This window comes from Podarcis cretensis, assembly GCF_951804945.1.
Source record: "Podarcis cretensis genome assembly, chromosome: 7".
In the NCBI taxonomy this organism is placed as follows: Eukaryota; Metazoa; Chordata; class Lepidosauria; order Squamata; family Lacertidae; genus Podarcis; species Podarcis cretensis.
The window spans coordinates 29,999,152-30,021,239 of record NC_137176.1 but is presented as its reverse complement, the minus strand read 5'-3'; the positions used below and the strand labels follow the sequence as shown (position 1 = coordinate 30,021,239).

At 43.8% G+C, this 22,088-nt stretch overlaps 1 protein-coding gene across 1 annotated transcript in view; it reads right to left on the bottom strand.

Annotated features, from left to right (window-relative positions):
- The window catches only part of SYCP2L (synaptonemal complex protein 2 like), a gene marked incomplete at its 5' end in the record, with an annotated part of 34,208 nt that overhangs the window by 1,831 nt on the left and 10,289 nt on the right, over window positions 1-22,088 (bottom strand). The window contains 19 exons of the mRNA XM_079982812.1: window positions 380-450; window positions 528-627; window positions 1,139-1,233; window positions 1,370-1,494; window positions 2,083-2,217; window positions 2,836-2,905; window positions 4,000-4,073; window positions 6,619-6,733; window positions 7,934-7,983; window positions 10,807-10,966; window positions 11,554-11,602; window positions 13,016-13,065; window positions 13,460-13,511; window positions 14,776-14,837; window positions 15,262-15,367; window positions 15,820-15,928; window positions 20,843-20,995; window positions 21,470-21,530; window positions 21,629-21,782. Of these exons, the coding sequence (XP_079838938.1) occupies window positions 380-450; window positions 528-627; window positions 1,139-1,233; window positions 1,370-1,494; window positions 2,083-2,217; window positions 2,836-2,905; window positions 4,000-4,073; window positions 6,619-6,733; window positions 7,934-7,983; window positions 10,807-10,966; window positions 11,554-11,602; window positions 13,016-13,065; window positions 13,460-13,511; window positions 14,776-14,837; window positions 15,262-15,367; window positions 15,820-15,928; window positions 20,843-20,995; window positions 21,470-21,530; window positions 21,629-21,782 (1,791 nt within the window). The remainder of the gene's footprint in view (window positions 1-379; window positions 451-527; window positions 628-1,138; window positions 1,234-1,369; window positions 1,495-2,082; window positions 2,218-2,835; window positions 2,906-3,999; window positions 4,074-6,618; window positions 6,734-7,933; window positions 7,984-10,806; window positions 10,967-11,553; window positions 11,603-13,015; window positions 13,066-13,459; window positions 13,512-14,775; window positions 14,838-15,261; window positions 15,368-15,819; window positions 15,929-20,842; window positions 20,996-21,469; window positions 21,531-21,628; window positions 21,783-22,088) is intronic.

The following is a 22,088-nucleotide window of genomic DNA, read 5'->3' as shown; positions in this document are numbered from 1 at the left end:
TGCTGCAGGCTTGTTGCAAGAGGGGCATTCAATTTCTCCACACTTACAATTTATTGTGGCTTTGAGAATTGCTGGGGGGAATCCAATGTTCCTGGCAGCAGAAGCACATCTTTGTTCAAATAAAATAATCTGGAAAAGCATGAGCAGATATACACCACCCACTCACTCCAGGGTGGCTGTGTGAAAAGAAAAGTACAGTAGAAGGAACACCCAGTCAACTGGGCTTGCTTCTTCTAGTTGTGCCATTTGGAGACACCGTCAGTGATGTGGAGACACAAGTGCTAAAGTACCCAGAAGATAGCAAGCCCAACAGATGGAGGAGAACAGTGCACAATTTTTTAAGCGGTGTACATTGGACAGACAGCAAGATGATAAATACCTCTGCATTTGACGAATACAAAAATTGCTCATTTTGCTGTTGAGTTTGTTGGATTGCTTAGTCCAAAATTCCTGAAACAAACGTTCTTAATGTGAGTCATTAAATCAATCCACAGACAACAAATAAAATGGAAAAGAAATACACACACCAAAGTATCCTTCTCAAGGTTAGAAAGAAACCGAGTTTTCTTCTCGAGATTGGCAAGTTCCTGGGTAACTGTCTTGTGGAAGTGTTCCAGTTCATTCAGCCTGTTGCGGACAAACATAAGTCATTTTACCGCTTCAGGAAAGCAGCATTTGACACTCATCTCACTAATGTGAATTGACAGAGCTGGGGGGAAAGATGCAAACACAACATGGAAACAGAATAAAGAAAACCATCTACTACACCAGGCACCTGGCTTGCAGCTAGGTCCTTCGACATTGTGACTCCCTGATGGACACCTCTTGGGCTGGATTAGTAAAGCAAGCCTAATAAAATGCAAGACACAAGCTGGAAAACAGTTTTCATTGATTGAGATAAGGGAGGAAGCAGCTTAGATAACAATGCTCCCAAGCCTGCTTCATTAGCCCTAGGAAAACCTCTGTACCAAAAGAATAGACATCTTCACTTCAGTGAACAACACTGTACAGCAGTCTCTTCTTGCAAACCTCCTGCATTTGTACCAATAACAAGTCACATGCATGATAAGACTTTAGGCCTTTGTCAGCAATTACTGCAGAAGAAATGCCACACAGTTATTTGATGGATGCCACGTACCGGCCCTGATGAATCTGATTCAATAATGCCAAAATATGCCGTTCAGACGTCCTCAGAACGTTTTGGGTATAAATCGCCATCCTCTTGTACCTAGACTAGTCACAATGCCAGCAAATTAGAATGGGGGAAATACTTGGAGCAGGTGAAGATACATGTTGAAATATTCATGCCAGTCTGTAAGCAACTAGCGGTGCACTTAAAATAAGCATGATGTTGCAAATTATTAGTTACCCAAAACGTTTTCTTCAATACGTGTGTGAAGCTTTCAAACGCAGCAATGACCTCCGAATCGCCAGCTCCTTCCTCAAGTATTTTGGAGAAAAATACATCTTCCTCTAACTCTTCTAAATTATGGCCTGCAAAAAAGACACACACACCACACACACACACACACACACACACACACACACACACACACACTATATAAGAACTTTGTGTATGCTCAGTATCTTGGGGAAATCACTACTAAACTGCAGCATTTTTTAAAGGAATACTCTGGAAGCATTACAATGTGTTTTGCTGTCCTGGGCTTCTCTAGGAGGAAGGGCAAGATATAAATTTAGTTAATTATCTCTCTCTCTCTCTCTCTCTCTCTCTCTCATTCACACACACACACACACACACACACACACACACAAAACACACACACACACAGCAAAACCACACAGCACATCAAATCTAGCTTGGCCACCTTTCCAGAGAGCAACTGATAATAAAAGCCAATCACAGAGTACATTAAAAAAGCATCAGAATCAACGACTGCTAGAATCCAGAGTTACTATAAAAACAAAGGAGAAACCTCTGCAGTGGAATGTTCTGGAAAACACAGGTAGATCTTCACTGTCAACAAAACACAGGAAGTAGGGGAATTAGGAAATGTGAAATGAAATCAATTCAGTCCAGCTGCAGCAAAGGCTTGCTGGTTTCTGTTTCAAAGTAGTCACCTTCCCGAGTCTCCTCTTCCATCTCCGGGGAGTTGAAGAGTTTTCTTGGTATAAAAGGAATGGTAGGGGAGCACTCATCCCTGGGCTGCTTCCTGGTGAGCTTTGAGCGCTTTCCACTGGTACCAGCTGACAACTCTAGCAAAGACAGAATCCCAAACCCATTTCTTTGTTGCTGGAGGTTCTTATAAGGCTTTGCTAACATGCACTCTCCTTGAATTAAGTCCCAAGGGACTTCAGTGAAACTTCTCTGCTAAAGCAAACTTAGGTCCATACCACGATGAGATTCCAAACTTTCACCACCTGGAAGCATCTCCACCCCCATCGTTCAGCCTGGACACTGAGGTCCAGCTCTGAGGGCATTCTGGTGGTTCCCTCACTGCGAGAAGTGAGGTTCCAGGGAACCAGGCAGAGGGCCTTCTTGGTAGTGGCGCCTGCCCTGTGGAACGCCCTCCCACCAGATGTCAAAGAAATAAACAACTATCCAACTTTTAGAAGACATCTGAAGGCAGCCCTGTTTAGGGAAGTTTTTAATGTTTGTAGTTTTGTTCTGTTTTTAGTGTTCTGTTGGGAGCTGCCCAGAGTGGCTGGGAAAACCCAGCCAGATGGCGGGGTATAAATAATAAATAAATTATTATTATTATTATTATTATTATTATTATTATTATTAGCCTTGCAATAATGGCGGCTGCTCATATCCCTGGGCTTAGGATACTGTAAATGCCGGGGGCGGGGTTGGAGACCCTTCCTCTTTACCTGAAAACTTCCGCTTGGATTTGGAGACTTCGTCTTCCATGGGCAGAGTACTAGATGCAGCTTCATGTTTCTAAGAAGAGCAAAAGCAAGACAATGCGGCAACTGCAGTATGCACCATATTTATCACTCTATAAGACGCACCCGACCATAAGACACACCTAGTTTTTTTAGGAGGAAAACAAGGAAAAAAATATTCTGAATCCCAGAAGCCATAACAGCAAGAGGGATTGCTGCGCAGCAATCCCTCTTGCTGTTCTGGCTACAGCGAAAGCAATGCTCTTGCTGCCCTGAAGAGGCTTTGCGTGGCTATCCCAGAAACCAGAACAGCAAGAGGGATTGCTGTTCTGGCTTCAGTGATAGCTGCACAGCCTGCATTCGCTCCTTAAGACGCACACACATTTCCCCTTACTTTTTAGGAGGGAAAAAGTGTGTCTTATAGAGCGAAAAATACGGTGATAAAAAAGGCATATGATACAGTCCCCATACAGTCGTACCTTGCACGTCGAACGTTTGACTTCCAAAGTCCTGCAGCCAATAGGAAGCCGCAGAAGCTCCATTGGATGTTCAGCTTCCAAAAATAGTTTGCAAACCAGAACACTCACTTCTGGGTTTGTGGCATTCGTGAGCCAAAATGTTTGAGAACTAAGCTGTTCGAAAACCAAGGTACGACTGTATTACAACTGGGAATTACAAAGTAAGAGATAGTGCAAAGCAGGGAAAAACTTATTTTCATTTACCACAGCTAGACCCATTTGGGGACATGGGTGTCTTCTTCAGGAGCAATCTGAAATCTTTCTTCAAATTCTGCAGCTTGTCCGCATATTGCTTATCTGGCAAATAGTGCTACCCTGATGCCAGGAAGACAGCAGCAGCCATTCATGTTTTTCCAGCTACCCTAGAGAATTGAATGAAGTTTAAGATCGTTCCCAAGAAGAAAGCTGGGTTTCGAAACATGCTGAGCCGCAATAAATCTGTCTGGCGAGCACTTCTGCGATCAAGTTTCTTCCTTTTTTGCATTCTTTCTGGTTTCTGTGGCTCCCTGTTTGTGTGTTTGCAAATAACAAGTGCAGCGTTTCTGTTTCCACACACACACTTTTATCTATATTTCATGTGTGAACAGGTGAAATATCACAAATACATCACCCACACATCCGGGAACTGTACCTTGCTTGCTCCAGCTTCTGAGCTATTGGGCAAAAAGTGACTCGGCAAAGTCTCGTCCGCCATTTTCAAGTCATCTAAAAAAGAAGCAATTAATCTGTGAGATGCATCTGCAGGTCCTTGAAGTCCACAGAATCTCGCCAAAACACAATAGCATGAAAGCGTCAATGAGAAGTGCTGCTCCATCCACCTAGAAGTCTGTATATCTGGACAGCCAAGCCACTACCCAAAGGTCCCCCCACATTCTGTCACATTTTGCTGTGACCACAGCCTCCCAAACCACAGATGAGGTGACAAACCTTTAACCACGCAGAACTTTGCACTACTGGGGGGGGGGGGAGAAGAATCACAGAATCGTTGAGTTAGAAGGTATGACAAGGCTTATCTAGTCCCACCCCCTCTGCAATGCAGGAATCTTTTTGCTCAGTGTGGGGCTCGAACCCACAAGCCAGAGATTGAGAGTCAGGGTTCAGTCGAGCAAGGAGGGACTTGTAGGATGGAATGTTGTTTTCCCCACAACTGAATAAAACAATACAATTATAGGAAACTAACATGCCAAGAAGGCTAGACTACAACTCTTCTCCTTGACATGCTATTTACTATCTGCAGGGATTTTTATTTTTATGTGTGGAGAAAGTGTTTCACCTTTGAAGGTGACTCGGAAACTACAACTAATCCAGAATGTGGCTGCTAGACTGGTGACTGGAAGTGGCCACTGGGACCCTATAACACTTAAAGGTCTTAAAGGATCTACACTGGCTCCCAGTACGTTTCCGAGCACAATTCAAAGTGTTGGTGCTGACCTTTAAAGCCCTAAATGGCCTTGCAAAAAGCAAAGTTATAGGGAACCAGGCAGAGCGCCTTCTTAGTAGTGTCACCCACCCTGTGGAACGCCCTCCCATCAGATGTCAAGGAAATAAACAACTATCTGACTTTTAGAAGACATCTGAAGGCAGCCCTGTTTAGGGAAGTTTTTCATGCTTTTTTTTTTTTAATAATATTTATTAAGTTTTGTTTAAACAATAAAAAACATACAAAATAACATAATATTTTCCAATATCCACATTTCCTTTTCATCCTTGGACTTCCTCACAACTCTTGTTCCTGCATTCTAAACTCATAGATTTTAGTAGCAAATTATTGACTTGATTCCATTCATATACATATAATATAATTTTCCAATATTAAATCTCAAATTTTGAAATTTAAAATCACTCTTTTAGGGACTTGATTATAAGATACCATTTATCCAAAATTTGTCTTTTCTTCCAATTACATTTAAATTTATATTCTTTATAACTAATTTGTTGAAGCCATGCTATTACTAATCTTACATCTTTCTTAACATTCATACAGTTTACAATGTTTTTGTAAATAATCCTTAAATTTCTTCCAGTCCTCCTCCACCAGTTCTTCTCAGGGAAGTTTTTCATGTTTGATGTTTTATCATGTTTTTAGAATTCTGTTGGGAGCCGCCCAGAGTGGGGCAGTCAAATGGGTAGCATACAAATGTTGTTGTTGTTCCATTGTGTAAAGCCCCAAGTGGTACAGTCCAAACATAGGCTTGCCAGCTCATCTGTTCTGAGAAACAGGCCTTAGGAACAGACTTTAGGATTGTGCTATGCAGATGAAGGAGGAGGTACAATTCTGAGAGACTGGGGGTTGCCATGGCATGGGTTTTCCCCATTGTTGAGAGACTTCCAAGTGCATTCAAGTGAATACCCCCCCTTCAGTCGTTACCACTCCACACTCAGCACTCAGCAGCATCCCTAGGGACTAGCCAGGTTGGCCCCTGCCAAGGGCCCAAGCCTGGGGGGGAGGGGTGCAAGAAGAAAGGCAAAGAGAGCTGGTGGTTGCCAAGGGACAGAGTGGGTACCAATATAACTCCTTGCCAAGGACACAAGGGAGCCTAGCTACATCTCTGTCCACATTCAGAACTTAGTACAGTGCGATCACAATTTACGCTGATTTTACTTACACAATCACACGTTTACGCACTTGGCTGAAAAATAAATGAATGAAAAGGGGGTGGGAAAGTGGGGGAGGGATGTTGGAAGGGGCCATTCAAGATTCTGCAGGAGTCTCCAGAGCCAGGTAAATCAAGGAGGGCGGCTTAAAAAGCTCTTTCTGCACTGGGGTTTTCTGCCTTTGCCTCGCTTTCCGGGCTCTGGGGAACTCCACAGAGATATCGTGGGATCTCAGACAGCCCTGCGAGATCTTGTGGGAGCCTCCCAAGACCTTGCAGAGCTCATACACAACCATGCCAGAGCCCAGTAAGCAAGATGGAGGACTTTAAACACTCACTGTTTTGGTCTGAGGGCAAAGGCCCGTTCAGCATGCTGGCTTCAGTCAGGTAGGGATGGTTGCACAGGGGCAATCCTGGAAGCTGTCCTGACTTAATACAATTTTGCTGTAATGCACGAAACCCCAGAACGTGACCTCCCCAATAAGTTGCGATGACACTGCAATGCCTACTGAGGACTCAGCTCTCAATCAAGGCAAGAACTACTAAGAGAGGATAAAGAGCAAAGCTTATGCTTTCCAGAGATCCACTGGCTTATTCTTTCCTCTCAAAAGCCTGAGAATCAGAGAGATATACAGTATATTAGGGGGAACACCTACTGTGTCCACCATGCAATATAGGGGTTGAGGAAACCATTGGTGGCTGCATTGCGGCAAAGTCATACAGCTCTGTGCTTGGCTCCATCCTTTGCTCCCCCTTCGGTGAACTCCCCACCTGGAAGAGAAGGCAAAGGCATCAAGTCTATTATGGGAGAAAGGTCTAGCAGCAGAGTATTGAATGTGCAACCCAGGCTCTTAAGAAACACAAGTTATCTAGCCGTGTAGCTTAAGAAACATACTCTACTGGGAAGGTCGCAGAGCTCACTAGTGGAGCAGATACTTTTTATGCAAAAGGTTCCAGATTCACCATCATCTACAGGGCTGGGATTGATTCCCATTTCAAACTCTAGAGAGATAATGTGCTTAAACAATACAGAACAAGGCAGACCCATAGAATAAAGGCAGCTTCTGCAGTAGTAAGAAAGAAATCAAGTTACCGTATTTTTCGCCCTATAGGACACACTTTTTCCCCTCCAAAAATGAAGGGGAAATGTGTGTGCGTCCTATGGGGCAAATGCAGGCTTTCGCTGAAGCCTGGAGAGCGAAAGGTGTTGGTGCGCACCGACCCCTCTCGCTCTCCAGGCTTCAGGAAGCTGTCCGCAAGCCTCACGTGCCCAGCGGGAGGTCCTGCCGGGCGCGCAAGGCTTGCGGGCAGCAGCCTGCAGCCCGAAGCAGGGGGCAAGCTGCGGAGCCCGCCCCCTGCTTCGGGCAGATGTCCACAAGCCTCGCACGCCCGGCAAGAGGTCCTGCCGGGCGCGCAAGGCTTGGGGCGGCAGCCTGCAGCCCGAAGCAGGGGGCCAGCTGTGGAGCCCGCCCCCTCCTTCGTGCAGATGTCCGCAAGCCTCGCGTGCCCTGCAGGAGGTCCCACTGGACGCGCAAGGCTTGGGGCAGCAGCCTGTTCTGGGGGCTGGGGTCGGGGGAAGCTCAGGCTTACCCCGCTCCAGCCCCCGCGCCTGGGGGGGAAATAATTTTTTCCCCTTTATTCCCCCCCCAAAAAACTAGGTGCGTCCTATGGGGTGGTGCGTCCTATGGGGTGAAAAAATACGGTAAATCTCACTGTGAGAAAGCATTTTGCAATCCCTCGTTTCATATTGTCACTGGGATACATGGTTGAGATATAGACCTGTGTCTGAGACTTTGCTATCACTTTAAGTTTGATTAAAATTCAGCCATATTATTTCTAAGAATCGGAAACGGCACATGAAGATTTTCTCATGTAAGCAGATCTAGATGATTGAGGAATGATAGGCTTTCTGACACTGCAGGAGCCTGGTCTCAAAAAATATATAAATATTAGAATTGAGCATTTCCTTACCTTCTTTCCATGGTGATCACTGCCACTACTTGGAGAAGACAATGGCAATACTAAGTGAGGGAGGGGCAGACAAAAGATATTCATTAAGAACAGTGGAAACACAAGATAGCTTTTCTAATCTGCTAAAGTTAACAAACTAGAAATAATACTTATGAAAGGCTCTTGCCGATTGAGTAAGGCTTCATATACAGTGGTACCTCGGGTTACATACGCTTCAGGTTACAGACTCCACTAATCCAGAAATAGTACCTCGGGTTAAGAACTTTGCTCCGGGATGAGAACAGAAATCGTGCTGCGGCGGCGTCGGAGCAGCAGGAGACCCCATTAGCTAAAGTGGTGCTTCAGGTTAAGAACAGTTTCAGATTGAGAACGGACCTCCGGAACGAATTAAGTACTTAACCCGAGGTACCAGTGTATTTCAATAACTGAAGAACCTCAGGATTCTTGGGTAATTTCAGAGATCATTAGTGCTAGATTATAAGCGGTTAACCTTTGTGAAAGATAAGCAAAAAAAAAAAAAAAAAAAAAAAACCCACATGGACAAGCAAAGGATGTTGCCTCATTTTGCAGCACACAAAACATATAAACCACTCAGCTAGTTTGAAATATACGTTTACTTCAAGGTAGTTGTATGCTTTGCGGCAAAAGAGAACTTAAAATGCAGCAACCCAGCCTCACATCAATCCACAAGGCACATTGCGCCACCATCATGTGACTGCAACTCCACGGCAGCAAACACATCTCTTTGCATGCACACGTATAACACCGGCTGCTGAACTTTCCCTAGGTATCACCACATGCTTTATAGATGCTCTACCTAGCCCAGTATCTTTCTTCAGAAAGGAAAAACTTGGAAGTTTGCAAATGAAACGGGCATCTACCAGCCAGGCAGGATACTAAAAAAAGGGGGCCATAGCTCAGTGGTGAGCGCATCTGCTTTGCATGTAGAAGGTCTGAAATATACTCTGAGTCGAAAGTGGATTTCATTCAGCTCATAGTTGGTGAGGAGGAATGAAAGTTCCCCCCAAAGTATCTGCTTTATATACATTATTTACACAAGGGGCTGCACGTAATTGGCTAATTCCGGAATTCTCCTGTAGGTCAATCAGGTTGTGGATTCACTTCTATCTGGAGCTGGGTTGGGTGGCTCCTGCAGACCAATCATACTGCTGCATTGGACCAATCAGACTCCTGCATTTTGGATCCTATTGTTCTCAGACAAATCAGACTGCTGCCTTTTGGATCCTATTCCACTCAGTACATAACAGGGTCCCAGATTTAAAGCCATAAAATGTAGAACATCTTGAGCTAGATTATTGAGCTGTTTCATTATTATTTGCTGATGTTTAATTTTACTGTTTACTATTAGATTCCGATGGATTGTTGAATGCTGCTTTGTTTGATATACAGTGGTGCCTCGCAAGACGAAAAGAATCCGTTCCGCGATTCTCTTCGTCTAGCGGTTTTTTCGTCTTGCGAAGCAAGCCCACTGACGGCTTAGCGGATTAGCGGCTTAGCGGCTTTTAGCGGCTTATCAGCTTAGCGGATAAGCAGATAAGTGGCTTAGCGGCTTAGAAAAAGGGGGGGAAAGGGGGGGAAGTCGGAAAAACTCGCAAGACATTTCGTCTTGCGAAGTGAGCCCATAGGGAAATTCGTTTTGCGAAGCGCCTCCAAAACAGAAAACCCTTTCGTCTAGCGGGTTTTTCGTCTTGCAAGGCATTCGTCTTGCGGGGCACCACTGTACTGTATTTTTTGCTCTATAAGACTCACTTTTTCCCTCCTAAAAAGTAAGGGGAAATGTGTGTGCGTCTTATGGAGCGAATGCAGGCTGCACAGCTACCCCAGAAGCCAGAACAGCAAGAGGGATCGCTGCTTTCACTGCGTAGCGATCCCTCTTGCTGCTCTGGCTTCTGAGATTCAGAATATTTTTTTTCTTGTTTTCCTCCTCCAAAAACTAGGTGCGCCTTGTGGTCTGGTGCATCTTATAGAGCGAAAAATACGGGTAAGTTGTTTATTTTAAAAGTTACTGTGACTTTTAAATCTTGCATCAGGTTGTTAGTGTTCGATGTTTTATTCTGTTTGTACTTGTGTTGGAAGCTGCCCACAGTGGCTGGGGCAACCCAGCCAGATAGGCAGGGTATAAATAAAATTATTCTTATTAATAATCAATGGCCTGACTAGCTCTAAGGCAGCTTCCTATTTCTGCGCGTCATATAGCTCAGCCAGTATAGAGCAAGAGACTCCTGATCTCAGGGTTGTGGGTTTGAGTCCCACATTGGGCAAAAGATTCCTCCATTGCAGGGGGTTCGACTAGATGACCCTCATGGTCCCTTCCAACTCTACAATTCTATGGTCAACTCTCTATATAGACGCATGCTCTGTAAACCCTAATGGAAGCACCTTATTTAAGAAACCATGGCTTCAGAAGTTTCCTTGATTGGGCAGCCCTGTTCCATACCCCAAAATTGATTGGATAGCCCTGTTCCACCCACCCTAAAATGCAACAGTCCTTTATAACCAAAAAAGAGGAAATAGACAAGTCTCCCCACTCCAACCCCCTAACACTAACTGGAACGCCAATCCACAAACTGTCGCATTTATACACACTCTCAAGTCACACTTTGCATTCTTCCTGCTTTTCTTAATAATAGTTATTTTAGCCACACCCAGACAGGGAATAATATGAAGCCTAGAGAGCCACAAGTATCTGTCATTACAGGCTCTGGCTATAGCCCCATCCACATTTACTTGGGTGCAAGTCCTGCTGAAGTTTTCAGTGCTCATTTCCAAACCAAAACAGAATCTGGCTACATCTCTCATTTAGTCTGCATCAGGTGGCTAATTCAAAATTGTACTGTATACCCCATTTTCACCTTTTAACTTGCTCCTGACTCTCTTCTTTTTCCGAGTATAGTCTGCGGATTTTGACACCACCTTTTTCTGAGAGTCAAGGACCCAGCTTTTCTCATCCTCACTGTTGCTTGGAGTTTCTTGGTTGCTCTCTGAAAGGAGATTATTCCTGTAGCTGGCAGACTTGTAAAAAAAAGAGGTGAAGATATAAGTTAGTTCAATCTACCAATCTTTTGCAATAAAGAATGGGGATGTCACATCAAAACATTTTAAATGCATAAATCATCTCAAAATCAACATTAAACACAGAACTAGCTTTTTAAAAAAAGTTATGCCAGCGACTCTAGTTTCAGACACAGTGTTTCACAATACAGAGTGGAGGGGGGACCTTTCCAAGCAGAGGGCCTTCTCGGTGGTGGCGCCCGCCCTGTGGAACGCCCTCTCACCAGATGTCAAGGAAATAAACAACTATCTGACTTTTAGAAGACATCTGAAGGCAGCCCTGTTTAGGGACGTTTTAATGTTTGAAGTTTTATTCTGTTTTTAATATATTGTTGGGAGCCACCCAGAGTGGCTGGGAAGGCCCGGCCAGATGATGATGATGATGATGATAAATTATTCCAACTCAGAAGCCAAGTAAGTGCTCAAAAAGCCCCACAGCTGATCACACATTTCAAGAACTACTATTTCTTTCAGGATGCCTGTCAACTATGCCCCATCCATTTCCGATATCCCTATTCCCATGACGACTTAAGAATGGGCCTTGTTACCAGTCTTCTCTTAGACTTGCTCCGTTCAAGGTCTCCTTTGCTGGAACTCCTGCGCACAACACAAAAATCAGGATGTTAAAGAGATGGCACAAGACGCTTCCAAATGATTTAGGACAACTCTGCAAAGTCCTGAGTTACACATGCTTAGATACTGAAGGCTACAATTTTAGAAGTCTCCCAAGCTCAGCTCCCGCCCACACTTCCCTGCTAATTACAGCAACTTTACCTTCAGGTGTTAAAATATCCTGGTTGAGAGCCAGAAAGGGGGAAGGTGTGGCCAACACCACAGCCTTGGACCTGATCCTGCGCTCCGAAGCAATTTTTCCCCCTGCCCCCTGTATGCCCACAAGACCCCTTGGACTGTGGCAGTGCCAAGCAAAAATAAAGAGAAAACCAAGAAGGCACTCCAGTGCTGAGTGGGTGGAGAGGTCTGTCCTCTCCAGTCATCAAAACAAGCATCCCCACCTCGGCTGATCGGTCACTGGTAAGTGGAAGAGGTGAGCTGCAGGATCTTTATGTATGAGGAGGTATGCATGTGAATGTGTGAGGCTGCAACGCCCACTTTGGGCTGCCAGTGATGGCTAAGGGGAAAAGTGGCCCTCGGGTTAGAGCACTGCTTCTCAAACTTGGGTTTCCAGCTGGTTTTGGACTACAACTCCCATCAACCCTAGTTAAGAAGACCAATGGTCAGGGATGATGGAGGCTGTAGTCTGAAAGCAGCTGGAGACCCAAGTTTGGGAAACACTAGGTTTGAGCATCAGACTGGGATTCCCAGATTCACATCCTTGGTTAGCCGTGAAGCTCACCAGAAGACCTTGGGCCAGCCACTTGCACTGCATAATCTAATCTTTTTATAAACTTATGTTTTTATATGAGCTGGAAGCCACCCAGAGTGGCTAAGGAAACCCAGCCAGATGGGCAGGGTATATAATATAATATAATATAATATAATATAATATAATATAATATAATATAATATAATATAATATAATAATAGGACACCCCTATTTTCATCGGATATTATTATTATTATTATTATTATTATTATTACCTCCTAGGGTTGACCCAAACAAGCAGAATTCATTAAGCGGCAGCAGTGGTGGGTTGTAAGGGGCGGAGCTACACTCTTGGCCAGCAGGCCATAAAGTCACAACACAAGCAAAATTTAATTCAGTCATGACAACACAGCGTTGGCTCTCACCCCAGAACCCTTTCCCCTAATTTCAATGACCAAGAGCTCCTCAGGTAAGCAAAGGCTTACTACTCACTGGAAGATTCCACACTGCTCAAACTGGATCACAACTAAAATACTCTCAAGTGTTTCATTCCCCACTCATTCCATTTCTCAGGCAGCAGCTCTCTGATTTTGCTTCTCATTTCCAGCATCTCATCTAGATATACTTTCATAATTAAATCTGTATAACAGCCCCAAGAGAATTTTAGTGCAAGATTCCAACTATACCTGGGTAAAGCAGCCTTCTGGACAAATACTTTTTGCTTCATTTCAGAGACCTGAAAACAAAGTGAACTGAAAATACATTCAAGGGTTTTTTTTGGGGGTGGGGTGGGTGGGTTGGTTTTTTTAATGAAAAACACTCCCAACCCCAGCACAATAATTCTACTAGGCCCTGCAGTGATCTCACCAAATTTCCTCCAAGGCTGCGTTTGAAGTCTCAGCTATGAATTCATTTCTAATTTACTACTGCCAGCAAGTAGTAAACCTAGGGCACAAAATCTTTCTCTTTAAAAAAACAACAACCAAATTCAGGGTGTCTGAGAAACACCACCAACTACTAGGTGTGTGGGGAAGGTGGAAGAGAAGGGCACAATTTATATTAACTATTCATGATATAATTTGTTCACCAAAAACTCTGTTCAAAATATTTCTCCAACTTAAGTGTCTCACCATCTCATGTGTGGCAGGATCAGACGTGTATTCAAATTCGTACGCATCCTTCCTGCAAAGTGAACATTTCCAGATAAACAGAACCTTTTACTCCTGTGAAAATAACCTAAAAGCAGGATGCGTTTTCAAAGTCGCTATGAAAATTCAAAGATGGGCGGCTCAACGGAGCTGCAGCCATAGCTTTCCAAATCAATGGCTGAACTCAGCTACCCCCTACACCACCTCCAGCATGACGGCCTCTGAAGACAACAAGAAGCTGCATATTGGACAGACTATTAGTCCAGGCTTGATTTTGATTGACCAGAAGCGGTTCTCCAGGATTTCTGGTGGAAGATTTCCAAAGCATCTGCTGTCTCGTTCGTTTTAACTGGAAGCGTCAAGGGTTCAACCTGGAATTGTCTGCTTGCAAGGCATGGGCTCTCCCACTTCCTGCCCTTATGATTCTCGATGGACTGACATTTCTTGGGCTACATTTTTACATGGTCAACACCAGATTTAGGGTGGTGTGCGCGGACTGCCCACATAGGATGCCAAGCTGAGAGGGTGCAAAATTGAGACAATCCATAACTGAGAAGATCCATTTGTTTGTGCCAGATTTTGGCCTCCCTTAGGGCACCATATTAGCAAAGATTACCAAAGTCCACCCCAGTCACATAGGGATTTATACCAATTTAGTGCTTCTTGGTATCGTTCATACTAGGCCATGGCAGATTCCCGTGCAAAATACTTCTTCTCGCTTCACAGAGAACGAATATAGATAGTTTGTCACCATGAGAAAAGAACATGAAAAATCACCTCATGAAACGTATTAAAAAAGTTAAGGTAACCTCTGATCCTTAGGAGCTATTTTAAAAATATTATACTTCTGCCATGAACAGAGTATTGTGGATGTTTGAAACAGAATTACTTGCCCTTAATCAGTGGATAAGATATTAACTTAAAATATTCACCTCGTCTGTTTAAAACAGGGGTCGGCAAAGTTTTTGTGGCTTGGGCCGGTTCATGGTCCCGCAGATGCCACAGTGGGCCGGAGTGTGTGTGCGCACACACGTAAACGCTATTTCCCTCACTCCTTCTGGCGCGGAGGCGACATGTGCAGCTTCCCATTGGCTGCAGGAGCTTCCTGCAGCCAATGGGAAGCCGGCCAGCGTCGCGGAAGGCGGTCCCTGCGCTGGTTTAGCACAGTGCATGGGAGCTGACCGAGTGGGCGGCAGGGGTCCATGGGCCAAATAAATGACCCCCATGGGCTGCTTGTGGCCCATGGGCCTTAGGCTGTCAACCCCTGGTTTAAAACATACCAAACAAAACTTCCTTACTTTGCCTCTGTGATCTGTCTGGCTGAACTTCTGACGGCATTTGTCTTCTCCAGCAGAGCATCCTGGAAAGGAAACATGGAGAGTCAGATAATCACAGATTCAAGAATGGGAACCTAGTCTGCTTTGTTTTAATTAGAAGTGGGTATATTGAAACAACAGCAATTACCTCACACCGGTAAAGGTAAGTCTCTTGGGTTACTTTTTAGAAAAAAGAATACTACCGAGCAAAGTAGGGCCAGTTATCAAAGGGAATAACAGTGTTTTAACTGTCAGAAATCAATTATATACAATTTCTTCCATTCCAGCCCACTGCACATTTACATACAGTGCTAAGCCCCGCCCCCTGGCAAACCTGTCAAAAGGTGAGGTGCAAGTCCCTTAAATAAGTAAAAAAATCAATAAGCTAATCAAGTGAAACAGAACACAAGCAAAGAATTAAAACCTTTGGAACCTGCTAAGAAAACCAAGTTTATAAATGCAAGTTACCTTCACTAAATCCGTACTGTTGCACCTGGGTGAAAGCGTTAAATCCACGTCTACGGGAAATGCTTGTATACCTTGCAGATGAGATTTGCCTTCAATGCCTGGCTCACTAAAAGCAGCAGAAAGAATGACAGGCAAGAATTATATGCCAGAGCTGTCATCCCAAGGCCAACAGAACCAAATAGCATCTGTGGAAAGTTCGCTTAAATGTCAGTCCTAACACAAGTTTGCTGGGAAGGAAGCCCAGCCAGTTTCAGTGGGATTTTTCTCTGAAGTAAAGATACTTAGGTCCAATGTTATTGACTTCCAAATAGGGCAACACACAAATGTACATTCTTTTTTATTACAACCCCCGTGAAGTAGGTTAGCTGAGGGAGAGTGACCATGCTAAGATGCCTTGTAATTTTTCCTGTACAAAGCACAAGTTTAAAAAAATTGGCCCCCCCATGACACTTTCTATATAAACTGATGAAGCTGCAAAGCAGTCAGATGGACCATCAGACAACTGAACATTCCACAATAAAACTGTCTTTTAATAGAGATCTCTACAGCTGCACTTACACAGCCCTATCCTTTCGTCTCTGTGGAGAGGCATTCGATGCACTTGTCTTCAATGGCGGAGGAGTTTCCAAAGCATTTGTTCCAGAAACTGCACCTACATCACCAGAAGCTTTCAATTGAAAAAGGGAGAGGAAACTAAATCAGCAGAGTTTATAAACATTAAAATGCCATGCAAGGCTAGAAACCCAACGCTAAATTCATTCACTTTCTGAACAAGTCCTACTGGTTTAAATAATGAGTAATCATACACAGGCTGCAATCTTAACCTCATTTATCTGGGAGCAAGCCCCATTGAATTAAGCCGGACTTGCTTCTGAGTAGACATGGTTAGGATTGAGGCCTTGGAACAGGAAACAGCAACAACCATTCTGACCTTGACTGTCATTTTGTTTTCCTGTCAGTTGACTCTCTCTAGTTGCACTGGCATCTGAAGGAGCAATGGTTTTCTGCTAGAAAGAGAGGGGTGGTGGATGAGCATCAACAGAGTACATTTATAAACGTCTGTTTGGGAGATGTAAGAAAATAGATATTTGCACCAGTTAGAAATGTATTTTTCCAGGCTAGAGATGGAAACAGGCTTTTAAGCAGACTTGCCTTTGGGCAAAATCAGGGAAGTCCTACATAACAAGATTTTCTTCTTCTTTCAGGTGATGAATAACTAATACAAGGGATGCGGGTGGCGCTGTGGGTTAAACCACAGAGCCTAGGACTCTGTGGCGGTTCGAATCCCCTGCTCGGTCCCTGCTCCTGCCAACCTAGCAGTTTGAAAGCACGTCAAAGTGCAAGTAGATAAATAGGTACCACTCCGGCAGAAAGGTAAACGGTGTTTCCGTGCACTCCTCTGGTTTGCCAGAAGCTGCTTAGTCATGCTGGCCACATGACCCAGAAGCTGTATGCTGGCTCCCTCAGCCAATAAAGCGAGATGAGCGCCGCAACCCCAGAGTCGGTCACGATTGGACCTAATGGTCAAGGATCCCTTTACCCTTTACCTTTAATTATTATTAACTATTACAGTGGACGCTCGGGTTGCGAATATGATCCGTGCTGGATGCACGTTTGCAACCTGCAGCGGCGCGTCTGCACACGCACAGGTTGCGATTCGGTGCTTCTGCACATGCTCGACCGCCGAAACCCAGAAGTAACCTGTTCTGGTACTTCCGGGTTCTGGTGGTCCGTAAACTGAAAAAACACAACCTGAAGCATCTGTAACCCAAGGTATGACTGTACTACTACTACTATTTGTACCTTGCCCATCTGACTGGGTTGCTCCGGCTACTCTGGGTGGCTTCCAACAGATTTAAAAACATAATCAAACATTTAAAACTTCCTGTCACAGGGCTGCTTTCAGATCTCTTAGGAAAACTGTGTCATTGTTTATCTCCTTGATATCTGACAGGAGAGCGTTCCCCAGAGCGGGAGCCACTACCAAGAAGGCCCTCTGCCTGGTTCCCTATAACTTCCCTTCTCACAGTGAAGGAACTGTCAGAAGGCCCTCAGAACTGGACGATGGGGGTAGAGACATTCCTTCATACATACAGGGCCAAACAATGATGTGCAGTAGCATTTGTATAGACTTACTGGGAAAGCTATCCAGGATAAACAAATATTATACTGCTAGCAGGTTCATACCTGGCTTTGCTCAGGAATTCTAAGAAAACCCCAAAAAATCAGCACTGTTTTGAAAGGTTCGGGCCATAGACTTGTTTCAAAATGGCTCCCACTGTATCCAAACATAGATGAAAACCTGTTCCTTGATCTCAGGAACCATCATGCAAAATTGAGGCATACAAATGCATATCAAACAAACAACTTTCCGAAATATATAGTGAATTAATTATTAAGATCCTCCTCCCTCCCCCATCTGTCCCAACAAATCCTGTTGGGTTTTTTTATTTACCACCCTCTTTGCAGCAATGTACTTTTTTGGGAACTTTTAAAGTAACTCTTCAAACAGTAATACTCCAACCCCATTTAGGTCACCTTGCTTCAGCTACTGCAGTGCTTCTTCTGACACACAGCAACTTTTCCCAACACCTTCTTTATTTTCTCAGTTCCTACCATTTTACCTCTCTCGTTCATATATGGCTGCTGAGTTGACAATTTTATAGCAGCTGTCAGCTGAGGACATTATGAGGGTTGGGGATACTGGATTTTGATGGGTAGCTCATAGAACGGAATAAGAGAATTGTAGAGTTGGAAGAGACCATGAGGCTCATCTAAGTCCAACCTTCTGCAGTGCAGGAATCTTTCTGCCCAACAAGGAGCTCGAACCCACAACCTTGAGATTAAGAGTCTCATGCTCTACCGACTGAGCTATGATGTCACATGGCTCTATGTAATTTTGTATTCACTTGTATTCAGCAGCAAAGGAAAGAACAGAAAGCTGGGCACCCAGCAACTGCAACAACCCCATCTGGCAAATGTTGTCCCCAAATATGCTCACGGATATAGCTGCAACCGGCAGTAATGTTGAAACGTTCAGTAAGGAATCTGAACCCTCAAGATCTTTTCCCCTCTCCATATGTCTGCTTACCACTGTAAAAAAATGATAATAAAAAAATCAGCAGTATAGACAAATTTTCTAGGCCAAACATGGGCATGCTGTTGCCTAAGGGTGCAAATGCATTTTATTCCACACACCCCAATGCCTCCAGAAGCTGCCCCATTTTACCATCGTTCCAGAGTTCCCATTTTAAAATTCCTCTTTCTTTCCCCCAGCTTTTAAAAACATTTCCCTCTTTCTATGCAGTTTCAGAACTATCAGAAGGAGCCACATTTAATTTGATACAATATAAACTTTTTCATAATTGTATGGTTTGGTCAGGAAAAAGCCTCAACCCCAGCTGTCTACCATTTATATGAAGTGTAATGCATATATGTGTGTGTATTCTACATTCTATGTCACACTATAGTCTCAAACAGTGCTTTTTTCCCCAGAAAAAAGGTGCCAGAATGCACTTTCCCCAGCAGACCCACCCCAGAGCTCAAAGAGGATAATCTTTGGGCTCTGGGTGTCTCCTCGCCAGCTAGAGGCTTGTTGAGGCTGTTCAGCTGAGGGGAGGGGAGGGGAGGCTTCCATTCTGGATAGAAAAAAAAGCCTGGTCACAAATGATTAATTTCACTTGCTTTCCAGTACTGTAGCTGTATTAGTTAGTTGTAGTAAGGAAGAAAAATACTTGACATGAACCCCACCAAACTCAGAATAGACTTGAACGAGGCTCTAAAAAGGCAGCTATGGTGAAAACCAGGCATAGGCAAACTCTGGCCCTCCAGATGTTTGGGACTACAATTCCCATCATCCCTGACCATGGGTCCTGTTAGCTAGGGATGGTGGGAATTATAGTCCCAAACATCTGGAAGGCCGGAGTTTGCCTATGCCTGGTGAAAACTAAAGGAAGGAGGCATTTGTTCCAGATTAAGACTTTTTTTCTCCATGATTAGCTCTGGTGCCACCCATACAGCCCCTGATGTAAACATACTCAGGATGTAAACAGAAGAGACATGAAGTCTCCAACCACACACATAGACCCCTCACTTCTGGCCCCTCTTTGCCATGGTCCATCCTGACTTGTCAATGACTTCTTTATTGAGAAAACCGGCTCAGTCGGGCATGTTCAGTTGGGATGCTTCGGATGCACAAACTATTTCTCTCATCAGAAACATTTGCACAAGCCATGTGTTTAAAAAAACACCCTTGACCCCAATACCCTGGAAGAGAAATGGCTCTTACTGCAAATGAAGCGTGGCGCCAAGACCAAGGGAAAGCCCAACCCAAATCTCAATTTACCCTTTGTTTAATTCTCCCTGTGAAGATAGGGAGGCATAACTCTAAAAAGGAATGCTTCTGGAATGCCAGCTGTGGAAAGGCGAAGGGGAAGCAATGCAACCCTGTCTTCTCAATCTCAGTGAACTCTGGTTGTGGAAAAAAACAAGGGCTGAATAAAAACAAGAGCTGTATTCTGTATGTGTTTATATCAATAAGTGTGTGTGATATTAAAAAGAATAATGATGCTTCCACACTCAAGTCTCCTGAAGCAATAGCCAAGAAAGTGCAAGGAAGAAGCACACAACAGTTGTGAAATTAAACCAACACAAAAGGGGGAAAGGCTAGAAAGAGTCCTCTTTTTTTGGCTAAAATTGCTGCTCTTGTACAGATGGGGATCTTTATATACAGGATATGGCAAAAGGTAAGATTGAGGATATTACATACATGGCTGAGACCAGTTAATAGACTGTCAGTAAATTTACAGGCTGCCCTCCAGTATAAAACCTCTCAGGGTGATGAGCAACAACAAAAAAAGCATTCAGTACAAATCACAGAAGCAACAGCCAAAACCACAGTTAAAATCAGTAAATCTGTAAGACGCGCATAATTGACTGGCTATTATAAAACATGCTGATCGCCTGAGCAAATAAAGACGACTTTGCACAGCACCAAAAAAGTAATCACAGTTGGCACCAGGCAATCTTCACTGGGATGCACCTGGACTTACAACCACAAGATGCCACAAGGAAGAGCATCCTCTCCTTGGGTACCAGATATCTAGAATCAAATGGCCGGAGGACCCAGGAAGACTACAATTAAGCATCACATCTGACTTGGATACTAATATTGGTGCATTCAAAAGACACTCACCTATTGTACTTTGCTGTGGCTGATCTCCACTGCAGTTATCGTCATCTTGTTCAAGCACTATCTGTCCAATTAAGTTATTGGAAAAGCAGAGTTTAATCCAGGAAAAGCACTTGCTCATGGATAAAAGTTGTAGGAAATGAAAAAATGCCTGCCAAGTTCAGAATCTGCAGCTTTCCAGTCTTGAATTTTGTTGTTATTATTAAGCAACCAGCCAATGCTTTACAACATGAGGCAAATGGAGCAGGTATTAGTTGTGCTTATTTAACAAATGACCTGAGCACTTGGCTGTTATATTAACGTCCATAAAGGGAACCAACATGACACACAAAATTCAAGACCACAGAAGGGTTCTGAACAAAGGTCAAATGAAGGGAGGGGGAGAAATACTTGCCATCACTTTATCGTTTCCCATTACATTGAAGAGCTGTGTCAACACATCAAACTGGCTATCAAAGTGAATTTGTATCTTTTTTACTTCTTTTTTGTTGATGGCCGTGGGATCCTTCAAGACCATTTTAAGAATCTTTTCTCCCCCTTCCTCTTTAGAAAAAAAGAAAAATGCATGTTTTCTAGAAGATGCCAACACTTTGTTCAAACAGCATAAATAAGGCACCACAAAGGCAGACCACAAAAACAATTGCAGCTGCAATAATGGTTTAACCTTTCTCCAACCCCCCAAAAAACCTCATGGTGTATTTCCGTATCTGCTATCTTCCCCCTACATGTCAAAAGTTACCATTATTTGCCTATGGCAAGATGGCCGCTCCTGTCATCTACACAGAGTGGGATAACTAGGGAGAGCAGAGCAAGAAAATTCCAGAAAAGGGCTCTCTTGAATCTGAAGCCACTCATGTTTCCCCACAAAACACCTTAAGAATCTAAAACACTCTTCCTGCTTCACATCTGGATTCATACAACAAGTGTCTATTTCCTGTCAACAGTAACTAAGATTTCTCTCCATTCGCACAAGCTCAGTTTACACATATATGTTTCCTTTGAGCGTATGAGTCTCACCTGTCAGACGATAGCTACTAACTGCTTCCTTTGCCAACCTCACCGACTCCCAAAGACCACCCTGAAAGGATATTTGAAGTAAAATTGTGTCCGTTATTTTAGTACAGCTAAGAGCAGCCAAGGGCAAAGGGGCTCATTATCTTTTTCTTTTCTTTTTACCTCAAGGCTGTCCACATAGAAAGTAATGCTCTCACTTCCAAAATTGAAGTCAATCCAAAACTCCTTTAGTTTGTCATCAGCTGGTTTCTGTAACTTGGAAAGAAATGGAAAACTTTTCTGCTTGTTTTCAAAAAGAAAGGAAAAACTTGATAACCTGTGGACTTCAGTACATGAAAGCTTAAGCCACATTTGTTCATCTTCAAGTTGTCGTTGTAAGACACTTACGTTTTTGCTGCAACTAACATGGATACCCCTCTACAAATTGTAAATATCTTGCTTAATGGTTTAGGGAACACAAGAAACAAGCCACATATGTTACAAAGCCATGACTGTCCCCCTCTCCCTTGCATGAGTACTGCTTTGACCACCATGGGGGTCCCAACACCAACTGGCAGGGGTAGTGGCTAAGCCTTCCTTTCTCCATCTCTCCCAAAACATCTCCCCCAAAGGTGGCTTGCAA